At 53.9% G+C, this 17408-nt stretch overlaps 1 protein-coding gene across 1 annotated transcript; it reads right to left on the bottom strand.

Annotated features, from left to right (window-relative positions):
- Nucleotides 1-1083: 1083 nt before the first annotated feature.
- Nucleotides 1084-14901, bottom strand: LOC125329864 (myosin-7). Its single transcript, XM_048312293.1, has 40 exons — nt 14798-14901; nt 13957-14174; nt 13382-13525; nt 12808-12964; nt 12664-12691; nt 12323-12434; nt 11822-11914; nt 11634-11697; nt 11333-11431; nt 11140-11243; nt 10922-11060; nt 10719-10837; nt 10469-10618; nt 10123-10293; nt 9682-9991; nt 9531-9598; nt 9306-9393; nt 9059-9176; nt 8848-8971; nt 8519-8655; nt 8310-8436; nt 8068-8196; nt 7755-7997; nt 7232-7408; nt 6975-7120; nt 6788-6878; nt 5744-6133; nt 5531-5657; nt 5310-5428; nt 4822-5018; nt 4431-4614; nt 4018-4183; nt 3813-3937; nt 3422-3730; nt 3084-3287; nt 2754-2879; nt 2375-2650; nt 1821-1916; nt 1290-1424; nt 1084-1204 (listed from the first exon to the last, which is right to left on the bottom strand). Exons 2-40 carry the CDS (start codon nt 14155-14157, stop codon nt 1184-1186), a joined length of 5814 nt encoding a protein of 1937 aa, XP_048168250.1. The 5' UTR covers nt 14158-14174; nt 14798-14901; the 3' UTR covers nt 1084-1183.
- Nucleotides 14902-17408: the final 2507 nt, after the last annotated feature.

The raw sequence follows: 17408 nt of genomic DNA, 5'->3' as shown, positions 1-17408 counted from the left end.
ACAAGTGTTCCCGCGAGGTGACACATTCCCGTGGGCGGGGAGGTCCCCACCTCCCCATTGTGCCCCACAGATCCCCCTCCCCTGCCCCACAGACACTCTCCTCTGCCGCACAGAGCCCTTATAGAGCCCCATAACTGCTCCATAGAGCCTCAGAGAGTCTCCACAGATCCCCATAGAGTCTTTTTAGCGCCCCATAGACTCCATATAGAGCCCCATAGAGACACTACCCCACCCCTCCTCGGCCCGAGTTCGGCAGGGGAGGGAGCCGCCCGGACGCCGGGGTCCCCTGGGGTCCATCATGTGGCGCCGCCAGGACCGGAGAGGGATGGGGCGACAGATGGCCAGGGGAAGGGAGGGTGAGGGGGGAAGGGGAGGGGGACAGAGGAGTTGGGAGGGGGAGGGACAGGCTGGAGACAGAGGGACAGTGGGACATAGAGAACATGGAGGGACCGGGGGTATATGGAGAAGGTAGAACGACTATGAGAGATGGAGAAGACTGGGCTGGTGGGCCAAGAGGTGGTGGGGTGATGGATGGAAAGTTCAGAGCAATGGAGGGACATGGGACAGAGCGTCAGTAGGGCATGGGGGGTTATGGGACATGGTGTGCAGTGGGACGGAGCAGCTGGTGCCCAGGGGAACACTGAGGCCAGGATAGAGGGACATCAAGCCCTGCAGCAGGAGAAGGTCAACTCAGGAGCCAAGACATGCCCGAGGAGTCCACTCAGGCTCTGCCCCATATGAGGGGGTCCCAGATGCTGTCCCCCACCTCCTGGGGTCCCTCCCTTCCCACCCCCACATCTGCCCCCAGATTTGTCTCTCCCCCACATGGATCTAGGTTGGTGTGGAGCAGGTTGAGGCTGCAGAACACCATGGGGCAGATAGAGATACATTGTGGGGCAGCTCAAGGTTGAGGGGCAACCCATGGTTCACATCACATTGCATTAGGGATCTGATTGCATCATGCTGTGGGGCACACTGGGTTGCACACTGGTTGGTGATCTTGTGTGGGCTAGACATCTTGTGGGTGCTGTGCCATGGGGTAACCCCACCCTCCCCACACAAACCCAGCCCCATATAAACTGGTGCTGCTCAATGCTTTTTATTGGATGACCAAGGTTAGGGAGCTGGGAGTGGGGGTGGGCCACTTGGAGGTCTAGGGGATATTGTTGGGGGATCCAGAGCTTCACTCTTCGTTGAGTCCCTTCTGATGGAGAAGGAGAAAAAGGAAGTGTGAGCGTGGGGCTGTTGTGGGACAGCCATGAGGCACCTGTGGGGAGAGAAAGTCCCACCTTGGCTCCAATGTCGCGGCTCTTGGCCCGCAGCTTGTTGACCTGGGACTCGGCGATGTCAGCACGCTCCTCTGCCTCGTCCAGCTCGTGCTGCACCTTGCGGAACTTGGCCAGGTTGGTGTTGGCCTGTTCCTCCTGAGGGGGCAGGGACATCAGTCAGGCTCCCACACAGCTCTCTCTGGCCTCCTGCCATCCCAGCTGCTCTCCATATATCTGACTTTATTATTACTCCATTTGGCCCACAATAGACCCACCTGTCCTTCCAGACATCCCATATTCCAGCCACCCAACCATCTATTCAACTAACCATCCATCTAGCGTTCCATCCATCCATCCATCCATCCATCCCTCCCACCACCATCTCTCCATCCCACCACCTACCAACTTTCTCTTCACCTACTCTCCTCACCCACTGACACCCCACCCCTTGACCACAAGTCCCCTGCTACTCCCCACATCCTCTGCCACACCCCAATCCCACCCTGTCTCCTCCTGGGGGGGTGGTCCCACAGATGTCCCTTCAGTGCTCACCGCCTCCTCTGCCTGTCGCTTGTAGGCCTTGACCTTCATTTGGAGCTTGTCCACGAGGTCCTGGAGCCGGACCATATTTTTACGGTCCTCCTCCGTCTGTAGGGTGAGACACATGTGGATCAGGACCTGACCCTACCTGTGCTTTGAGTCACCACCAGAGCAGTGAGGGTCAGGAAACAGTTAATGATGTTCTTGGGGACTGGAGCCTCTCTAGATCTGTGGGTGTCCTCAACTGTGGGGCAGAAAGCGGGTTGTCTCTCTGTGTGAAGGTATCCTCTTGCCCCTAATGAGGTCCCACCTGAGGTTCTGGATCATGCAGAGATCCCATGGATGCTGGGACACCGAGAGGTGGCCAGGGTGGCTCATGACCACTGGGCCAGCCATGTTCTGGGTCCCACTACAGTATCAGACATAGAGGCAGTGGGTGGTCTAGTTTACCCATGTCTATATGTCCAGCAGGTCAGCCATGTTCTAAGTCATGTACAGCATGAGATATGAGGCCCTGTGGCCACAGGGAGAGTGGCTGACCTCCAGCACCACCTCAGGCAACCCACCTGGTAGCTGAGCTCCTTGACGCGACGCTCAGACTTGCGGAGACCCTTGACACTCTCAGCATGGCGCTTCTGCTCAGCCTCCAGCTCATTCTCCAGCTCCCGCACACGAGCCTCCAGCTTCTGCAGCTGCTTCTTGCCCCCTTTGAGGGCCAGCTGCTCGGCCTCATCCAACCTCATCTGCAGGTCCTTGATGGTCTGCTCCATGTTCTTCTTCATTCGCTCCAGGTGGGCGCTGGTGTCCTGCTCCTTCTTCAGCTCCTCTGCCATCATGGCCGCCTGCCCAAGGAGAGAAGCAAGCAGAGAAGGAGGACCAAAGTGTGCTCTCCATCACCCTCCAGTGGAAGGTGTCCTAGATGTTGGTTCCCAGCATGGCACTCACATCAGTGATGGCTTTCTTGGCCTTCTCTTCTGCATTCCTGCACTCCTGGATGGCCTCTTCCACCTCTGTCTGTAGCTGGGAGATGTCGGCCTCCATCTTCTTCTTCTGGTTGATGAGGCTGGTGTTCTGGAGTTAGAGGAGAGGATCTCAGGAGGTGTCTGTTGAAGTGCTGACCAATCCTTCTTCAACCCCCTCAGTACTTAATGCCCCCCTACTCCCTGCCAACTCTGCGGGCTTAAAGGATCTGGAGATGTTGGTAACTCAAGCTATTGGAAGCCCACACCCATGGATGGAGGTGACGTCTCTCCTTGAAGGCATGTGATGTCTCACCTGTGAATGGAGAAGCTGGACCCTCTCACTGGCCTCAATCAACTCCTGCTCAGCCAACTTGCGGGCCCTCTCAGTCTGTTCCACCACTGCCCGCAACTCCTCCAGCTCTGACTGGAGGAGGTTGTTTCTTCTCTCCACAATGGCGATGTTCTCCTTCAGGTCCTCATTGACCCGTGCCATGTCATCCAGCTGCAGCTGAGTGTCCTACAAGGCAGCACGGGGAAAGAGCGTGAATGGGGATGGTGGGGAAGCAGATCAAGGTCTACCTTTCTTCCTGTGTGGGGAGGTGGGACCTACTGCACCTCAACATTCTAATGGGATGGAAGTCTGATGGGTACCTTGAGGTAGCCCTGCAATGTTTTGACTTGCTTCTGGGCCTCAGCAGCCACGCGGTTGGCATGACTGAGCTGAATCTCCATCTCATTGAGGTCACCCTCCATCTTCTTCTTCAGCCTCAGGGCCTCGTTGCGGCTCCGGGTCTCAGCATCCAGCGAGGTCTGCAGCGAGTCCACCACCCGCAGGTGGTTGCGCTTGGCCTGCTCCATCTCCTCATCCTTCTCAGCCAGCTTGCGCTCATAGTCTGCCTTGACCTGGTTGAACTCCAGTTGAGCCCTCAGGATCTTTCCCTCCTCGTGCTCCAGAGAGGCCTGGTGGAGACAGAGATAAATTAGAGGGCCACAGAGAAGACTAGGACAACCTGGGGACTCATGGGGATGTGATTTGGCTCACCTCAGCCTCCTCCAGTGCAGCTTGGAGCTCCAGTTTCTCAGCATCCAGCTGCTTCCTGACCTTCTCCAGTTCATGGATGGTCTTGTGACTGCCACCCAGCTGCTCCGTCAGGTCCGAGATCTCCTCTGCTCGGATGAAAAGCCATCAGATTATGTCGAAGGTGATGGAAAACCACAAGGTGGGCAGGGAAGGACCACAGTCTCACCTTGGAGATTCTTGTTCTCCCTTTTGAAAGTCTCTAAGTGATCAAGCGACTCCTCATAGGCGTTCTTCAGCTTGAAGAGCTCAGTGCTGAGGGACCTGGCCTCTTTCTGCGATGCTTCCAGCTCCACCTGTGACTCTTCAAATTTCTGCTTCCACTCAGACAAGATCTATGGGAACATCACCTGCTCAGCTGCTGCTTTGCCCATGAAGAACCCTCTTTCCATCCTCCTCCTCCTTTCCCCAATATTCTCCTGGTATGGACTTGAAGCTCTGCTAAAATCTGGCCCTTGAAAGTTGTTCACCTTTCTTCTGGACTTCTTCTCCTGCCTTTCTTTGATTTCTTTGATTCATGGGACCCACATCTCTCTACCCCCTTCCCACCCTTCTCCTTCCACCATTTCTTGGTCCTCCCACCTTGTCAAAGTTTCTCTGTTTCTTGTCCAATGCAGCAGCTGCTGCATTTGACCGCTCCAGGTCTGCCATGAGATCTTCAATCTCATTTTGCAGTCGGTGCTTGGTCTTCTCCAGGGAGGAACATTTGGCATTGACTGCCTCCACCGCTTCCTCAGCCTCCTGCAGCCGCTGGGCCAGTTTCTTCCTACCGTGGGAGAAAACCTGGCTGTGGTGACCCATGGACCAAGTGGATCAACTCAAACCTTCTTCCACCCACTGGCTGGCTGAGGCTCTGCTCTGGATCTCCTCTACCATCTCCAGGTTCCTATACATTCTCCAGATCCTGATACAGTGGAAGAGTCTCCACTCTCCCCTGCCTCATAGAATCTTCCTCCATGGAGAGATGACTCACTTGGCCTCCTCCAGCTCCTCAGTGCGCTGGATGGCATCTGTCTCATACTTGGTCCTCCACTGTGCCACCTCAGAGTTGGCCTTGGAGAGTGAGCGCTGGAGCTCAGCCTTGGCCTCTGTCTCCTCCTCATATTGCTCCCTCAGAAGGTCGCAGTCATGCCGGGCCGACTGAAGCGCATGGGCCAGTGCATTCTTGGCCTGGGAGGGGAGAGCCACATGAGGTGAGGAGAAGTTGGGTCCACATCAACTTGAGCTATCTTGGCATTCTTCAATTCCAACAACCTCATTACCAACCAACCCAACCCAACTCAACTCAACCGAGCCCAACCTCCTTGTAACATACCAACTCTACTGAATTTCTGAGGACCCTCAATTCATTTTCTCCTACTGTGAGGGCGGAGTCATGATGCACCTTTTGGTCCCAAACCAACTGCATCCTTAACACTGGAGGTGTCTTTCATCCCCACTGACCCCCCAACAAAGCCCTACCTTGACTTCTTCCTCTAGCTGCCTCTTGAGGTCCTCCAGCTGTTGTGTGTATGTGAGTTTCCCTCGCGTCATCTGGTTGATGAAGGCTTCTTTCTCCTCCAGCTGCCTGGAGAGCTCGCCTGTTGGGTGGAATGGTGGATAATCACTTGCTGGACACACCCCAAAGCCACCCCACTGGGCAAGACATAGGCAATTGGGTTTGGAAAGAGCAAGCCCCTCACCATTTTCCGTCTGGAGCTTGGCTCGTTGAGTGGTGAGGTCATTGACCATGCGTTGAGCCTCTTCAGACTTGGTCCGGTGCTCATTCATCTGATCTTCCATGGTGCGGCACATCTTCTCCAGGTTGGCCTACAAACAGGAAGGGCAGGATGAAAGGAAACCTTGAGAGGACAGTGGAAGTGTTATCCCTTCATGGCTGGAGACCTATTTCCTACCTTGGCCTTTATCAATTGCTCCATGTTGGAGCCAACATCATCCAGCTCCAGCTTGAGCTCACTCTTCTCCTTCTCCAGCTTCTGCTTGACACGCTGTAAGTTGTCGATCTGCTCACTGAGCTCGGCCACACTGTCGGCATGCTTCTTGCGCAGCGCAGCGGCCGTGGCCTCGTGCTGCAGTGTGGCCTCCTCCAGATCCCGCCGCATCTTCTGGAACTCTGCCTCCCGCTTCTTGTTGAGCTCGATCTGCACCGATGTGGCCCCACCCGCCTCCTCCAGCCGCTCGCTGATCTCCTCCAGCTCCCGCGACAGGTCTGAGCGTAGCTTTTCCACCTTGGCTCTGCCTGTCCGCTCTGCTTCCAGCTCTTCCTCCAGCTCCTCAATCCGCGCCTGTGCTCCGGAGATGAACATGTTTTCAGCAGACTTGGTTTCACCCAACTCCTCCACTCAACTCAACCAATCAAGCTGGAGAGTCTTTAAGTCAATTCAACCCAACCGGACTCTTCAGCTCAACCCAGACAGTTGTAGACCCTTCACTTCAACCAGTCTTGATCCCATCCAGTTCTCATCAACCGAGTCAAGATCTGAGATCTCCAGATCAACCTGGCCTTATTTGAATACACTCCACCTTCTCAAATTAACTTGAGATTCTTCAACTCAACTGGTCTTGAGAACATTCAACTCAACCAGTCCTAGAGCTAACTGGATCAGACAGCTCAGCACAAACTTCTCTAAAGACATTGGAATGAACATGATCCAACCAGATGGTCTGCTCAGCTCAGATGATTCTACCCAAGATGCTCCCCCTACCTCCAGACCCTTTGGTTTGGCTCAACTCCCACGAAAGCCAACGTGCCAAGGAGCCCATGAGTCATTTCAAGGCAAAAAATGATAGAGAGATTCTGGGACAAGCAACATGCCATGGTCTTCTGATCTCAGGTGAGTGGCATATTGGTTTAGGTCCTTCTCAAAAAGACGTGAAGATAAAAATGGGGAGGACCAGTTCCTCCTTCTGGCTGATCCCCAAGCTGAAGCCCACCTCACCTGAAGCTCTTTGAGCTTCTTCTGGAGCTGGGCTGCAACTGCTTGCTCGTCCTCTATTCTGGCGTTGAGGGCATTGAGCTCAAAGTCTTTCCTGGGTGTGGGGAAAAACACCAGGCACTCATTCTCCTGAGTGCTCAGTGGAGAGAGGTGTTACAGGTAGAGTATAAGCAAGTGTACAGGCTCCTACTTTTTCAGCCTTTCATCCAGTTGTTGCTTGTCATTCTCCAGGTCCATGATACTCTCCTGAGCCAGCTTCAAATCACCTTCTAGCTTCCTTTTGGCCCGTTCCAGGTCCATCCGGATCTTCTTCTCCTGCTCCAGTGAACTCTCCAGCTGCAAGTGAGGAAGAGACACATCCATCAGCCTCCCACAAACACACACCCCAGAAGGACCTCCACACCCCAGGGGACCAGCTATGTGCCTGTGGGAGTGGCCTATACTCACATCATCCACTTGCTGTTCCAGCTTGACTTTGGCCTTTGTCAGGGTGTTGACCTTGTCTTCCTCTGCCTGCAGGTCATCCAGCGCTTGCTGGTGAGATTCTTGCAGGGCCTTCTTCTCCTTTGTTAGCTTGACAATGATCTCATCCAGCCCAGCCATCTCCTCTGTGAGGTTCTTGACCTGCAGGAAGAGAAATATCAGGCCTCCAGCTTTGTACCACAGGTAGGACAAGAGACAGAAGGTTGTTCTTGCTCTTGGTGAAGCTAAGTCAGGAGATGCAGGAAAACACAACCAACCTTGGGTCTTGGTCATGCAATCCAACCAGCCTTGGATCATCACAACCCAACCCAAGAAGTTTTGGGTCTTCATGACTCAACTCATCCAGTTCTGAATTTTACAGCCCAAACAGCCATGAATCTTGGCATGCCAATCCAATGAGCCTTGGGTCTTCACCAGAGCTATTCACTTTGGCTTGAGTCAGCTCAATTCCCCACAATTTGAGGTCAAGACCTCTCCCCTTGCTCACCTTGTTCTCAGTGGCATGTTTCTCCTTCTCCACCTTGGCCAATGACAACTCCAGGTCATCAATGTCCTTCTTCAGCTCTGAGCATTCATCCTCCAGCTTCCTCTTCTTTGCTGTCAACTCAGCATTCATCTCCTCCTCATCCTCCATCCGCTCTGTCATCTCCTTCACCTTGGCCTCCAGCTGGATCTTGTTCTTGATCAGCTGGTCACAGCGTTCCTCAGCGTCAGCCAGGTTGTCTTGCTCCTGGAAGGGGGACAGTTGGTTTGAGGGGAATGAAAAAGGAGTGCAGGGCCGGAGCATCTAGGTCACTTACAGCCTGCACTTGGAGCTGAAGGTCATTCTTCTCCTGCAGCATGGAGACCATCTTCTCCTCCAGCTCCTTCCGCCGAGCTTCTGACTTCTCCAGGGCCTCCTTCAGCCGCCCAAACTCTTCTTTCATGTTCTGTGGGAGGCACAAAGGTGACATGTCTCATTTCTTCCTTTTTGTCCCTACATACCACTTCCTCTCTCCATCTTCACCTCCACCCACCTTCCCTTCCCATGGCCCTGTCCTACCTGCATCTCTTTCTCCGTCTCAGCGCTCTTCAACAAGGGCTTGATCTTGAAGTAGAGCTTCATCCAAGGCCAGTTCTTCACCCCCATGAAGGCCCTGATGTTCCACTGGATCACCAGCAGCGAGTCCCTGGAGAAGGCACAGCAAGATGTGGGTCACCAGGGGCTTCCACTCAACAGGGACACAACACCATCTCCATCTCACCACCCACCTGCGCTCTAGGATCTTCTTGAACTCCTGACGAGAGAGGAAACCACGGACTTGGGCCTGCAAGCGAGTCATGATCCGGGCCAGGCGCTCATCCCGCATCTCCTCCAGCAGCCCCAGCAGCCCAGCCTTGAAGAAGACCTTTGAGGAAAGATGAAGATAAGTGCTGCTGGGATTTGGAGGCGTGGTGGAGGGATGGGTGGTGGCGTGGATGGAGGGAGCTCAGATGGGCAGGTGGACAAGTATGTGGGTGTACCATAAGAGTCCATCTCGTCCCACCATGAAAGCCTTGTGGATGGTGGGACCACAGGAACAGAGACCAAGTGACCTCACCTTGGTGTGTCCAAACTTGTACTGGTTGTGGTCAATATCAAGGGATCCCAGGAGCTTCTCGGCACCCTTACGACTGTCAATGAACTGCCCCTCAGGGATGGCAGCAGGGTTCAGGATGCGGTACCTGGTGACCAGAGAGGACAGGAAAACCCTGAAATCATCCCCAGTGGGGTTGTCCACCACCTCCCCATATTTTCTCCTCTGTGCCTACCTCTGGCGGAAGTCCCCGTAGAGGATGCGGTTGGGGAAGCCCTTGCGGCAGATGCGGATGCCCTCCAGCACCCCATTGCAGCGGAGCTGGTGCATTACCAGGGGGTTGTTCATCACACCTGGTGGGTCATCAAGACTGGTGAGTCAAGGCCTGCCCCACAGCACTGCCCCACAGCACTGCTCCCCACCACCACCTTTGGCAAGGGCCCAACACTGTCCTCTGGATCAACCCTCAGGGATTGGCTCACCAGGAGACTTGGTCTCATTGGGGATGATGCAGCGGACAAAATGAGGGTGGGTAGACCGCAGGTTGGTCATCAATTTATTGAGATTCTCCTGAAAGATAGAGGAGGAGATGATGAAGGGAATGAAGACACCCCCCAGCCTGTCCCACCAAAGGTCATCCCTTGCCCTAGGACATGTTTTCCATGCCCACACATCCTGGGGTCCACCAATAACCCTTGGACTCTCACCCGATGCAGCGCAGAGACAGTCTGGAAGGAGGAACCTTTCTTCTTAGCTCCTTTCCCCTTCTCCACGGCTGTTGGAGAAGAAGAAAGGATGAGATAGGTCAGGGACAGGGTGGGGAGAACCCCAGATGCTAAGGAAGAGGATACCCCTTACGTGCATCAGCCCCAGCGTAGTTGGCAAAGAGGTTGGCCAAGAGCTTCAGGGCTGACTTCTGGTAGAGCCCCACCACTGTTTCATTGAGGGGGTCCTTGTTTTTCTGCAGCCACCCGATGATGTTGTAGTCTACTGTGCCAGCATAGTGGATAAGGGCAAAGTGGGCCTCTGGCTTCCCTTTGATGTTTCGTGGCTTCCCAAAGTTGGCCGACTTGCCCAGGTGATTATCAAAGAGCTTGGCCTTGAAGGTCATGTCCGTGGCCTTAGGAAACATGCACTCCTCTTCCAGGATGGACATGATTCCCATGGGCTGGGAAGAAAAGACCTTGTTGGCTACAGTGAACACCAAGTACAACCCAACTGGCAAACTTTGGGGTTCCTGCGAAGCTCCAAAAGAAAGGGCCCTTCCCCAACCTCATGAGGCCCTGGGGGAGGTGGTACCTTCTCAATGAGGTCGATGCAAGCTTGGAGGTCCATGCCAAAGTCAATGAACTCCCACTCGATCCCCTCCTTCTTGTATTCCTCCTGCTCCAGCACGAACATGTGGTGGTTGAAAAACTGCTGCAGCTTCTCATTGGTGAAGTTGATGCAGAGCTGCTCGAAGCTGTTGAACTGGGGAAGGAGAGAGGAGATGGACAATGGGGTCAACAGAACACCTAATATGTTCAGTGGGGTCAACCTGAGCCCTAACTGGGTCAACACAAATGAAAACAAGGTCATCTGACCATCCAGTAGCGTTAACTCAACACCCAGTGGGGTCAACACAACACAGTCAACCAGGGCTTACATCAAAGATCTCAAAGCCAGCAATGTCCAGCACACCAATGAAGTACTGCCTTGGCTGCTTGGTCTCCAGCGAGTTGTTGATCCTGGTCACCATCCAGTTGAACATCTTCTCATACACGGCCTTGGCCAAGGCTCCAACGGCATAAATCACCTGGAAGAGGGACATCCCAACAGTGAGAGGGGTCTCATGGTGTCCTCATTGCTGGAGATTGCACCCCAAAAGGAGGAGGTTTTGGGGACGTCCTACTCACCTGCTGGACATTCTGCCCCTTGGTGACATACTCATTGCCCACCTTGACCCGAGGGTGGCACAACCCCTTGAGAAGATCAGCCGAGTTCAGCCCCATTAGGTAAGCTGACTTGTCCGCCTCTGAGGACGAAGAAGAGAAAATATGAACCTGGAAGGATCATGGGGTTCACCCCAGTTTCCACCTCAACCTTGGTTGGACCCAACCTTCTGTGCCATCCGGTTCTGCCTGCTCTTCCCGTTGTTTCTGCTTGAACTTCATATTGCCGAAGTGCATGATGGCACCTGTCAGTTTATAGATGGAGTTTTTCTCCTCTGGGGTGAAGCCCAGGACATCGAAAGCACTCTGTGGGGCCAAAATGTGGTCAAGATCTTCTCCAGCCCACAGGGATACATACACACTGCCTGGTGGCCTCCCATCTCACATCTGTGGCCAGGAGCTCCTCTCCATCATCAATGGATGGAACTGTGGTCTCTCCTTGGGAGATGAAGGCATAGTCGTAGGGGTTGTTGGTCACCAGCATCATGTCTGAAAAGAGAAAAAGGGGTTGGGGACAGGCAGGTCTAAAAAGGGGTGCAGGGTCAGGTATTTGCAGGTAGGTTGGGAGCATGGCTCACCCAGTAGCTCTGGCTTCTTATTGGAGAGGATCTGGTAGTAGATGTGGTAGTTTCTTTCAGCCTTCAGCTGGAAGATGACACGGGACTTCTCCAGGAGGTCTGGAGTGGGGATGAAGAGAAGATGGGTGGAGGTTGGGATGAGATGGAGGGTCAGATGGATGAATGGAGGGAGGCTTGAGGATGTGGAAGGGTAGATGGATGGTAGCATGAGGAGAAGGATGGGCAGGTGGATGGAGAGATGGATGATGGGAGGGATGATGGACAACTAGATGTCCTCTCTTGGACCCCTCCACCTACTCACAGGTCTCAATGTCAGCCGATGCCAACTTCCCAGTGGCCCCGAAATGGATCCGGATGAACTTCCCCTGGAAGAGTAGTGGAAGGAGGTGGAGGTGGCCACCTTCTCCCAGAACATCCCAACCCAGAGACTCTTCCCCATGGACTCCACCCCATAGACCCTTCCTCACAGACTCCACCCCCAACACTCACAAATCGGGATGAGTTGTCATTCCGGACAGTTTTGGCATTGCCGAAGGCTTCCAAGGCAGGGTTGGCCTGGATGATCTGGTCCTCCAGGGTGCCCTGGTGGAGGGGGATAGTGTCAGGGGAGCTCTCACAGTAAGGGGCAGGAGATGTAGGGTGTGAGGTTGAGATGGATGGATGGATGGATGGATGGATGGATGGATGAATAGGAGGACACAGAGGTCCGTGAAGGTTTGCATGGGTGGTTGGTTTGATGGACAGGGATGTGGGTTGATGCCATCTGTGGATGGAGGGATGGGTAATTGGGTAGATGGGGATGAGACAGATGAATGGAAGGTTGGATAGATGGTTGGTTGGTTGGTTGGATTATTGGTTGGATTATTGGTTGGATTATTGGGTGTTTGGTTGGGTAATTGTTTGGGTGGTTGATTGTGTTATTGGGTGGACAGACAGGTGGCAGAATGATGGCCACACCCCAGGGCGTCATCCCCCATCCAGTGCCCTTACCTTACCCGGAGCCCCCGTCTCCTTCTTGCCACGGTCCCCAATGGCAGCGATGACAGCAAAGTACTGGATGACCCTCTTGGTGTTCACGGTCTTCCCCGCCCCGGATTCTCCGCTGAAGCCAAGAAGAGCAATGGTTGGATACTGGTGCTATGGTGCTGGGGGTAGGGACTCACTGGGGAGGGATGGATCATGGACCCCCACAGACAAGTCCAGATGGTGATAAAGGGCTGGCCATGCCAGTGGGCATGACTTCAAGGGGGAAGGGGAGGGCCTATGTGCCAGGTGGGAGGATCTTCGCTGTGAGCGGGACTAAGACAATGTTTACAGATGATGTCACTCACGTGATGAGGATGGATTGGTTCTCCCGATCTGGTGGGATGAGGAGAAGAAACATGAGGTTCTGAAGCCCACCTTGGCTCTGTGCCACATCTCCTGCTCCCCAGAAAAGGATCAGGGGATATGGGGTCCCTGCAGAAGGTCCCTACCTGTCAGCATGTTCTGGTAGGCATTGTCAGAGATGGAGAAGATGTGGGGTGGAGCTTCACTCCGCTTCTTTCCCCGGTAGGCAGCCACCACCTCGGCATTGTAGACGGGCAACCACTTGTAAGGGTTGACAGTCACACAGAAGAGCCCAGAGTAGGTCTGGACAAAGGAGCAGGTGGGTCAGAGTCAGGAGGTGCCGCCTGACTGGGTGGTCCAAGAGGTCTGCAGAAGTGACCTCTTGTGTCTAGGTGATAAACTGGGTTTAGGTGACCCCTGTGGTCTGGAGATGGGACATCTTGGGTGTGGGGGACCAAAGAGCTCTGGGGAGAGGACATGCCAGTTCTGGGTGGCCCATGCGATCTGGAGAAGGGACATCCTGGTTTTGGGTGGCCCAAGGGGTCTGGGATATCTTAGATCTGGGTAGCTCAAGAGGAGTGAAGAAGGATCATCCCAGTTATGGGTGGACCATGAGATCTGGAGAAGGGACATCTTGGGTCTATGTGGCCCAAGGGGTCTACAGAAGGGGCATCCGAGTTCTGGATGGGGTCTGAGGAACCTCATGGGCTCCCAACTCACATAGATCATCCAAGAGGCGTAGCGGTCCTTGAGGTTGTAGAGGACGGCAGGCTCATGGAGGAAAGTCAGCATGGCCATGTCCTCAATCTTGTCGAACTTGGGGGGGTTCTGCTGCATGATCTGGTCCTCCTTGACCGTCACCGTCTGCTCAAGGTAAGGAGGACCCCATGGAGAAGGAACACAGGGCAAGGAGTTGCCCCAGTTGTTGCCTTCCATAGGGCTGGAAGCTGGGCATCTGGGTGCTCTCTTGAGAGCCAGAGGAGGTCTAGGTGTCCCTCAAGTGATAGAGAATATGTTTTGGGCTCTGGGTGTCTTCTTTGGGGTGATAAAGGAGGTTGGATGGGGTCTAGCTGTCTAATGGGTTCTGGGAAAGGTGGATCAGGGTCTAGATATTTCCTGGGTTCTAGAGAAGATATCATGGGTTCTGAGCATCCAGTGGGTGCTGGAGAAGACATGGTGGAGTCTAGATGTTTCTTGGGTTCTAGAGAAGGTGGGTTGGGTTCTTTGTGTCCCATGTGGAATGGAGTTGCTATTTTGAGGTTCTGGTGTTCCAGGTGTGGCTGGGGTCCCCCCACCTTGCCATGTTCGGTCTCAGCAGTGATCTTGGAGCCCTCACGGCTGACAATGGTGGCCTTGACAAATTCCTCCTTCTCATCAGGGACAAAGATGTCCTTCTTCAGGTCGAAAGGGCGGGTCTGGGCAGCCAACCGTTCCTTCTCTGACTTGCGGAGATAGGGGGCAGCCTCCCCAAATTCGGCCATCTCCACATCAGGCATGGTGGCGCTGGATGGGGCTGGGTGGGGTAGGAGGGATCAGACCCTCCAAGTGCTGCCAGTTCCTCTCACTTGACCCCATTGCAGCTCTTTCCTTGGTGAACCCATCATTCCCCGTTCTTCTCCACAGCTACCACTTCTTCCTGGTCAACCCAACTCCTTCATTCCTCCCCAGTGCTCCCAGTTCCTCTCCAATGCTCCCACTCCTCCCAGCTGGCCCATCCCAAGTCCATCCTCACTGGTTCCATCATCTAGAGTTCCCTCCCAGTACTCCCAGTTCCTCTCCAGTGCTCCCAGTCAGCCCCATCCAAAGTCCATCCTTGCCGATCTCATCTTCTCCCATTCTTCTTCAGTGCTCCCAGTTCCTTTCCAGTGCTCCTAATTCCTGCCAGTTGTCCTCATCTCCATCCCAAGTTCCTCCTTGGAAGTCCCAGTGCCCTCCCCAGTGCTCCCTGTTCCTTGCAGTGCCTCACGCTGCCTGCCCTTTACCCCACCCTAGCACCTCCCAGTATGCCCCAGTACTCCTGCATCCCTCCCAGTCCTTCCCAGTTCCCCCACAGAGCCTTTCAGTATCATCCCAGACCCTCCCAATCCCCCCAGTCTCCCCAGACACCCCTCAGTTCCTTACACTACTCAGCCCCACCTCTCTCTGTGGTCTCCGAGTCAGAGGATGACAGTGCAGACTCAGGGCGGTTCTGGTCCTGGTCCGGGACACAACACCCCCCCCAGCATGTCCCAGTATGTCCCAGTGTGTCCCAGTATATCCCAATATGTCCAATTATATCCCAGCATCTCCCCCCATCCCCATCCCCAGTACTTCTCCAGTACACCACCATGCAGACACATACACACACACAGACTCACACACACAGAGTACTGCTCAGTAAATCCCAGTATCCCCCTAGGATTTATCCAGTACCCTCCCCCTCCCCCAGTATCATTCCAATTCCTCCCAGTTACCACATAAACCCTCCCAGCATCATCCCAGTCCCACCCTGTTGCCCCACAGATGTTCCCAGTATCATCCCAGTCTCCTGCAAAGACCCTCCCAGTTCCTCCATAGATCCTCCCAGTCCCTCCCAGTTCCCCTATAGACCCTCCCAGTATAATCCCAGTCCCTCCCAGTTCCCCCATAGACCCTCCCAGTTCTCCTATAAACCCTCCCAGTCCCTCCCAGTTCACCCATAGACCCTCCCAGTTCCCTCCCAGTTCCTCCCTGTTCTTTCCCAGTTCCTTTCAGTTGCCCCCAGTTCCCCCATAACCCCCTCCCAGACCCTCACAGTGCTCCAAGTGCCCCCTGCCCCACCTGCCCCTGGGTCTGCAGGCGCTGGCTGGGGGGCTCCCCTTATATCCCCCCCTCCCCCCTGCAGCTGCGTCACCAGGAGGGGGGGGGGGCCATGGACAGACGGGTGACCTCAAGGCCACCTTACTGCCCTATAGGGACACAGTGACCCCTATGGATCTACATTACACTCCCCAGATCCATAGGGCCCTCTCTCTGCTCTGTAGTCCTATAGGACCTTCACTGCCCCATAGGGTCCAGTGACTCCTATGGACCTATAGAGATCCACCAGCCCCATAGGACCCCCATATCTCACTTCCACAGGGACCCCACAGCTTCCCCTTACCTCATAGGACCTATTTGCATCTCCATAGGACTCCCCCAGCCCCGTAGGACACTGCTCCAGCCCTATAGGACATGCACAACCCTTCTCAGCCCCACAGGGTTCCCATTACTTCCCTTCAATAGGACCCCTGTAAATGACCACAGCCCCACAGAACCCACTCCCAGACACCCCTCCCCAGTTCCATGGTCCTATAGGACCCAATTCCAGGCCCATAGGACTTCTATATATTTCCCTATAGGACCCTCATATTTTCCCTCCTTACCACAGGTCACTCCCAGCCCTATAGGCCTTCCATACAACCCACTCCTAGCCTCACAGAATCCCCATAGGGCTCCTCCAGACCCATAGGACCCCCCAGACCCACAGGATACCCCCCTTCAGCTCCTATAGGGGCCCCCTCTAACCCCCCTTGCCCCCCGCCCCCCTTGTTTATTATGGGATAGATGAGGCAAGCCAAAAGATTCGCCAGGACGCCTGGGTTCCCCCGGGGGGGGAGGGGACAGACAGACAAAGGACAGGTGTGACACCCCCCTTCCCCCTCCAAGGGAACTCAGGCATCTGTGCCCCTCCTCCCATCCCTTTGTTCCCTCTCCCTCCCCCCACAATGGGATATTTTTGGGACACTCCCCCCCCACAACCCCTGACATCCGATCAGCTTGTGACGCCAGTGGGGCTGTGGAGCACCTTCACCTCATAACCATATATGGGGCTGGCCCTACAGGTCTCCCTCCCCCCCTCGACCACCATAGCTCACCTAAGAATAGCCAGGGACACCCAGGCATCCAGGCCCCACCAATCCCATTAGATGTCCTATAGAGGACCCAGGTGCCTGAATTTCACCTAATTTTCCCAGTTTCCCCCAAAGTTTCCTGGTTTTTCCCCAAATTTCCTTGTTTTCCCCCTGCTTTCCCTTTGGTGTCCCCTGATTTTCCCAAATTTTCCAGATTTTTCCCCAAATGACCTCATTTTTTCCTGCAATTTGCCGCAAATTTCCTTGTTTTCCCCTTGATTTCCCCAAATTACTGACTAATTTTGTCTTCCCCAATTTCCCCCTAATTCCCTCATTTTACTAATTTTCCCTCAATTTCCCCTAATTTCCCCTAATTTTCCTTTTTCTGACCTTTTGCACCTAAATTTCCTCTTATTCTCCCTGAATTTCTCTGAATCTCCCTCAATTTGCCTCATTTCCCCCAAGTTTACTTTTATTTCCCTTACATTTCCCTAAATTTCCATACATTTTCCCAGATTCCCCTAAGGTATCTCATTTTCCCCCAAATTTTCTCCAAATTTTTCTCAATTCCCTCTAATTTTCCCAAAATTTCACCAGCTTCTCCTAATTTTCCCTGAATATATCCTTAATTTCCCCTAACTGAAATTTATTTCCCCAATTTACCAAATTTTTCATATTTTCCTCCTCATTTTTATTACTTTCTCCAGATTTCCCCTAATTCCATCCTACTTTGCCCCAATCCCCCCTAATTTCCCCCCATTTCCCTGAATTTCCCCTTTATTTTCTCACAGTTTCCACAATTTTCTCAATTTCACCCTAATTGCCACTGATTTTCCCCAACATTTTCACAACTTAACTTGTTTTCTCCAAATTTTACCTAATTTGCTCCAACACTT

Source organism: Corvus hawaiiensis, chromosome 1, assembly GCF_020740725.1.
Source record: "Corvus hawaiiensis isolate bCorHaw1 chromosome 1, bCorHaw1.pri.cur, whole genome shotgun sequence".
Classification (NCBI taxonomy): Eukaryota; Metazoa; Chordata; class Aves; order Passeriformes; family Corvidae; genus Corvus; species Corvus hawaiiensis.
The sequence above is the reverse complement of the archived record's forward strand: the minus strand, read 5'-3'. Positions and strand labels throughout refer to the sequence as shown.

What these genes read in the sequence shown, in the direction of transcription:
- LOC125329864 (XM_048312293.1), bottom strand. Translation starts at nt 14,157, where the DNA reads ATGCCTGATGTGGAGATGGCCGAATTTGGGGAGGCTGCCCCCTATCTC. An exon ending in CTACGCTGGGGCTGATGCAC is followed by an intron (nt 9,599 to 9,681) that starts GTAAGGGGTATC and finishes CTTCTCCAACAG; the next exon opens with CCGTGGAGAAGGGGAAAGGA. An exon ending in CTGGATGAAAGGCTGAAAAA is followed by an intron (nt 6,879 to 6,974) that starts GTAGGAGCCTGT and finishes CCCCACACCCAG; the next exon opens with GAAAGACTTTGAGCTCAATG.